This window comes from Eleginops maclovinus, chromosome 1, assembly GCF_036324505.1.
Source record: "Eleginops maclovinus isolate JMC-PN-2008 ecotype Puerto Natales chromosome 1, JC_Emac_rtc_rv5, whole genome shotgun sequence".
Classification (NCBI taxonomy): domain Eukaryota; kingdom Metazoa; phylum Chordata; class Actinopteri; order Perciformes; family Eleginopidae; genus Eleginops; species Eleginops maclovinus.
The window spans coordinates 28,104,501-28,111,306 of record NC_086349.1 but is presented as its reverse complement, the minus strand read 5'-3'; the positions used below and the strand labels follow the sequence as shown (position 1 = coordinate 28,111,306).

Below are 6,806 nucleotides of genomic sequence, written 5' to 3'. Positions count from 1 at the left end.
TCTGCAATTTCATTCTCAACAGTTATCTGGGATATCAGAGATTACAGAGTTCATGTTCTGCATCATACACACACCTGCTCTCACACACACCTGCAGTCACACACACCTGCTCTCACACACACCTGTAACACACACACCTGCTCTCACACACACCTGCAGTCACACACACCTGCTCTCACACACACCTGTAACACACACACCTGCTCTCACACACACCTGCAGTCACACACACCTGCTCTCACACACACCTGTAACACACACACCTGCTCTCACACACACCTGTAACACACCACTCTGAGACGCAGCATCAGCTCTGAGAGGACTTTTTATTGAGGATTTATTTGATTTCCTCAGGATTCCAGCACAGAGAGTCATGCAGGTTTTTCAGGTAATTACATTTTTTGCATTTCCTTTAAACTTGTGTTTTTCATCGAGCTGCTAAAACATGAAGTGTTCATTTCCTGTTGTTGGTGCAGAGCGTTGCAGTTTGGTGTCTTCTCGCCTCAGGTAGGATAAAGAGTCATTATTTCACACATTGAATCATCAGAAATCAAAGCGTGGCTGACAGAATTCTTCTCCTTGCAGACCTTCAGCTCTTTGCCTCTGCGCTGGAAAGTGAGCATTATCTATTTATGATTAAGGATTTACATCATAATATTTGAGGTTTTGTATAATCAAATACTAGACCCTGAAAGTGTCAGAGATGCAGGAGAACAGGATCTCTATACTCCTTCACTATAAAACCTCCTCATTAGTTTTACAGTCATTATTGATTTAAGCTCCTCGGTTATATTGTGTTATCTCAATACTCAGAAGCTGATTTGCACGTTGGATAACGCCAGCTTCAAAATGATTGTCCCATGCAGCAAAAGACATGCAGTAAAGAGGAATTAAACCCAGAATAGGTTGATGTTTTATGATGTAAGTGTACTTTGAATGCTTGAGCTCCTCTCCTAACACGAGTGTGTTTGAACTACCAGCCATGTGGTTAAACTGTAGTTCCCTAATTCATCCAATCTATGCAAGGAGCATATCTCTAAAGTCTGAGGACCCCCACTGTGCAGCGAGAGAGTTCCTCTCAGCTCTGACTCCTCCTGTCCCCTGCAGCCTGTAACACGGCCTGGTTGGATGAGCACAACGTCTCCAGCCTCGGAGACTGGGAGCTGATCCGGGACCTGAGTGGGGGGTCGAGGGTCTGCGGCCACCCCCTCCTCATGGAGGCTCGAACCGTGTCCGGAGTCAGCGCTCTGCTCACCGGGAACCACTTCCACACGTAAACACTGAACTGTGTCAGGAAGTGAACCGGCTTTACTTTACTCCGGGTCCACATTTAAATCTGGATAACTTAAGTCCAGAGCAGGTTTCGTGTCTCTTGTTCTCCTGAAGTAATCAGTGAATGAGTCCTTGGTAATCTGCATCTGACTTTAAGAAGTAAAAGTGAATCCAGATAGAGAAAGGGTTCAAACTGCTCCCTGCATTAAGTGAAGAGTTTGTTCTGTTCGGATCCCTCAGTGTCCACTCTGCTCCAGTTAGTAATAATAACAATAATTCGTCTCATAAAACAGTTTGCAGGAAATGGTTAACCCTAATGAAATGAGACACCTGTTTTAAACAGTAGAGGTATTAAACTGTGTGTCTGTGTTTGCAGCTTCAGCGGGGCAGAGGGTCTGTTGTGTCTGAACTCTGAGCAGGGGGGGGGTCAGTGTGAGGACTACCAGGTGAGGTTCACCTGCTCCGGAGACTTCTGCTCAGGTAAACAGGAACATGTATGACCTGCACTGAGACTAAGGAGGAAACACTAACGAGTCCCCGCCTGCTCTCAGAGTGCAGGACCCGCTGGTTTGACCTCGACGACCCGACCGGAAACGGAGACTTCGAGCTGCTCAGCGACCTCCTCAATGTCTTCCCCAGAGAAATCTGCCCCCAGCCCTCCGCCATCGAGGCCCAGACCCTCTCCGGAGAGCCAGCTGTGAACACCTCCGACTCTTTCCTGACGTGAGGATGAAGATCAGATAGAAACATGAGAAACCCTGACCTCTGAACCCTGTCCTCTGAACCCTGACCTCTGCACCCTGACCTCTGAACCCTGTCCTCTGCCCCCTGTCCTCTGAACCCTGACCTCTGCAGCTACAGTCCCTGTACTTCTCTCCTCTAGTGCTCTATAGGAGTTAGTGCTTGTAAATGGTCGACATATTTTCGGAAAATGTAAGAATTCAGACTTTTTCCAAATATCTCACAATTTCAGACTCTTTCAGAATTTCTGTCACAAAGTCATTTCCTTTTGTAAAACTTGAAAAGGTGAACGTGTACAGCAAGTCTTAGTCCCTGTTCCTCTCCTGTAGTGCGGTCTATGAGTGCATGTAAATGGTCCATTAGGTCTAAAATCCCTGTGTTGCTCCAGAGGGGGTTCCTATCCCACACATGAACTGTCCTCTCTCCTGCAGCTATGATGCCTCCTCCGGGTTCTCCTGTGTGAATGCAGATCAGAGCAGCAGGAGGTGTGAGGACTACAGAGTCAGGTTCTCCTGTCCCTCAGACTTCTGTCAGGGTGAATACCTCTTTTTACTCTTCAGGTTCCGACCACCCACAGCCGGAGGACCGGTTGTGGGTGGTCGTGTTTCATTATTTCTGGGTGCTTGAAAGCTGGAGATTTTTCACAGACTGGTTAAACATTTTATATCTGAGGGGTCTCGTTACCAGTGCAAGCGAACTCTCTCTATCGCTCTATGGCGCCCCCTGCATCATGCTAACAAGCAGCCCCTCGTTGTACTTTCACCTACAAGTCGGCCGTTTGGGATTTTATGTGCAGTTTTTGGCCACTTTTTCCCCTTTTAACCTTCCGTACTTTAACTCCTCCTATAGATCTCGTCCTGACACATCCACACATTTGGTCAATTCCTTATTAAGATCTTAAGAATCAAAACCTAAACTGGCAACACCTTTTTCTTCCTCCTGTTCTGAAGTCATGGCATCACAAGATTTGTATTTCCTCTTTGTCCTCTCAGGGCTTCCGTAGATCTGTACATCCTGTATGTGTGCTCTCCTCTGTATAAACCCAGCCTCTGGTATCCCCTCAGTGTCGGAGCAGTGTCGGACCCAGTGGCTGAACAGTGACGACCCCTCTGAGGGCTGGGGGGACGTGGAGTCCATTGTGCAGCTACTGAAAACATTCCCAGGTCGACTCTGCAGAAACCCGGTCAGCATCGAGGCCAAGGCCATCAATGGAATATCTGCCGAGCACACCGGAGACTCCTTCCTCTCGTAGGCTGGATTATAATCATGAATCCCTCTCTGTCACAGATATGATGATCTCTGTCACAGATGATCTCTGTCACAGATATGATGATCTCTATCACAGATATGATGATCTCTATCACAGATATGATGATCTCTATCACAGATATGATGATCTCTGTCACAGATATGATGATCTCTGTCACAGATATGATGATCTCTGTCACAGATATGATGATCTCTGTCACAGATATGATGATCTCTATCACAGATATGATGATCTCTGTCACAGATATGATGATCTCTGTCACAGATATGATGATCTCTGTCACAGATATGATGATCTCTGTCACAGATATGATGATCTCTATCACAGATATGATGATCTCTATCACAGATATGATGATCTCTGTCACAGATATGATGATCTCTGTCACAGATATGATGATCTCTATCACAGATATGATGATCTCTGTCACAGATATGATGATCTCTGTCACAGATATGATGATCTCTGTCACAGATATGATGATCTCTATCACAGATATGATGATCTCTGTCACAGATATGATGATCTCTGTTACAGATATGATGATCTCTATCACAGATATGATGATCTCTGTCACAGATATGATGATCTCTATCACAGATATGATGATCTCTATCACAGATATGATGATCTCTATCACAGATATGATGATCTCTATCACAGATATGATGATCTCTATCACAGATATGATGATCTCTATCACAGATATGATGATCTCTATCACAGATATGATGATCTCTGTCACAGATATGATGATCTCTATCACAGATATGATGATCTCTGTCACAGATATGATGATCTCTGTCACAGATATGATGATCTCTGTTACAGATATGATGATCTCTGTCACAGATATGATGATCTCTGTCACAGATATGATGATCTCTGTCACAGATATGATGATCTCTATCACAGATATGATGATCTCTATCACAGATATGATGATCTCTGTCACAGATATGATGATCTCTATCACAGATATGATGATCTCTGTCACAGATATGATGATCTCTGTCACAGATATGATGATCTCTATCACAGATATGATGATCTCTATCACAGATATGATGATCTCTGTCACAGATATGATGATCTCTGTCACAGATATGATGATCTCTGTCACAGATATGATGATCTCTGTCACAGATATGATGATCTCTGTCACAGATATGATGATCTCTGTCACAGATATGATGATCTCTGTTACAGATATGATGATCTCTGCTGTGTTTATTACAGATATGACGCTCACTTTGGGTTTGCATGCATGAATGAGAAGCAGAGGAACAAACAGTGTGAGGATTATCAGGTGATCCTCACGTGTCCGTCAGACTTCTGTCAGGGTGAGTCCTCATGCAGGTGATTTATTATAATATATATCATAAACTGCTTACTCATTGTATCTCAAAGTGTTGGCTTATCTTCTGCAGGGTAACATTATTTGTCTGCAGGGTAACCTTATTTTAAAACCCCAAAACTATAAAAAACATTTCAGTAAAAACTGAAAATACTTGAAAAAATATTGAAAAATAAAAACAAATGAACATTTCTAAAAACTCAGAAATACAAAAACACATTTCAGAAAACAAAAAAACTAAAGACAAAATAAAATCTGAAATACGAAAAACTGAAAATATTTCCAGAAACAACATTTTGTGTTTTCTGAAGTATTAAAAAAGTATTTTAGAAAACACATGTTTATGTATTTTAAAAAATGTATACAGATTTCCAAAATAATTATTAAAAAACAAAAACATGTTTGACAACTTGGATATTCCAGAAAACACAGAGTTTAAACTGTGGATGTCTCCTGTGTTCCAGGCTGCAGGACGCGCTGGTTCGACGTGGACGACCCCTCAGACCGAGGGGACTACGAGACCCTGGTCCAGCTGCAGATGCTGTTCCCCGCTGAGCTCTGCATGGAGCCCGTCGCCATCGAGGCCATGACGCTGAGCGGGGTCCCTGCACATCGGACCGGAGACGTCTTCCAGATGTGAGACACACTGTGCACACACACACACATGCACGCGTGCGTGCGCGCACACACACACACACACACACACACACACACACACACACACACACACACACACACACACACACACACTAATCTGTGTTAATTCATGAACTAATAAATCAAATTGCATAATTTAAATAATTGATAAACAGTTTAGTTTTAGGGTTAATGGAACAGCTTGACTTGTTGGTAATGACAGAAACTCACTTGTGTGTTCTGCAGATATGACGCCTCTCGTGGATTCACCTGTGTGAATGCTGAGCAGCCGGGGGGGAGACGCTGTCAGGACTACAGGGTCAGACTCACCTGTCCTCAGGTGTTCTGCTCAGTGTGACCACACACCATACAGAGAGTGAGGCAGAGTTAGGGTCTTGTTTCTTTACCGTGTAGTGACTGGTAAACAGTGTGTGTTATCTGAAGCACATTACAGGTGTGTTGCTGCAGGCTGTGTGTCCTTCATGTCCTGACACCCTGAAGCCTCCTTGTGTCTCCTAAGGACTTGGATGAGAGAGCAGACACATGTTCTTGTTGCAGCCTGTCTGTTTTAATCTGAATAAAGGTTTTGTGTAAAAACCTGAAGCATTGTCCAGCTTCTGCACATGATTGTAAGATGAGATCCCTTCCTCAGAAGCAGGAAGTCTGAGGTTTGCTCTTTTAGATAGAACCGGAGGATGAAACCCTCTTTATTAGTCACATACATGCACACAGCAGAGCACACACAGTGAAATTGGTCCTCTGCATTTAACCCATCCTAGTACTAGGAGCAGTGGGCAGCTATTGTGCAGCGCCCGGGGAGCAATGGGGAGGGGGGATTGGAGGTGTCCGGTGCCTTGCTCAAGGGCACCACAGCAGGGCCTAGGAGGTGAACTGTGACCTCTCCAAGTAGCAGTCCACCTTCCATTTTGCATCGTGCATACCCATGGTGACCACGTGGAGAATGCATTTCCGGATTCCAGAGATTTATTCAGACAGGAAACCTCCAGCAAGGGGTTAATAAAACCAGAACAAGGATTCATGAGGGGGGGGGTCTGATCATAGAGGGTCAACTGGGGCCAATCAGCAGCAACACTGAGACATTATCAACACAAACAAATCACCTTTATATAAAAATAACAAGAGAGGAGGAATGAGGGGAGAGTACATTCTGCACCCGTCCTAGTGTGGTACTATATTAAGAGAGGAAAATATAATGACACACTATCAGTCACATCTGCAAAATGATATGCTGACCAAATACAATACAATGGGGGAACAGTGAAAGAAAGACACATATGAAAGCAGAGGTTGTATTTCAGTATTCTGGTCTCTACTTTCAGCACCATCTGTATTCAGAGTCTTTGTTTGTGTTCCCCGGTTGTCTTTCCTCTCTCAACCACAGGATTTCTAACTGTATTTGTTCATGAAATAAGTCCAGATCCTCCTCAGTCCTCAGTGAGTCGTTCACTTCCTGCAACAGCAATAATGAAGAAGCTCTTCCAGCAGCGGGGGGGGGGGGGGGGGTCATCA

The 6,806-nt window shown here is 44.2% G+C and overlaps 1 protein-coding gene across 1 annotated transcript; it reads left to right on the top strand.

Moving 5' to 3' along the window:
* On the top strand, positions 1 to 5,808 carry si:dkey-205h13.2 (uncharacterized). The gene is made up of 11 exons (XM_063880066.1): positions 1 to 388; positions 477 to 507; positions 586 to 615; positions 1,108 to 1,273; positions 1,649 to 1,752; positions 1,824 to 1,995; positions 2,445 to 2,548; positions 3,078 to 3,261; positions 4,523 to 4,626; positions 5,105 to 5,276; positions 5,523 to 5,808. The coding sequence occupies exons 1-11, from the start codon at positions 374 to 376 to the stop codon at positions 5,632 to 5,634; spliced, it is 1,194 nt and encodes a 397-aa protein (XP_063736136.1). The 5' UTR covers positions 1 to 373; the 3' UTR covers positions 5,635 to 5,808.
* Positions 5,809 to 6,806: the final 998 nt, after the last annotated feature.

Coding starts and splice junctions, on each gene's coding strand:
- si:dkey-205h13.2 (XM_063880066.1), top strand. Junction 616..1,107: donor CTTTGCCTCTGCGCTGGAAA/GTGAGCATTATC, acceptor TGTCCCCTGCAG/CCTGTAACACGGCCTGGTTG. Junction 1,996..2,444: donor ACCTCCGACTCTTTCCTGAC/GTGAGGATGAAG, acceptor TCTCTCCTGCAG/CTATGATGCCTCCTCCGGGT.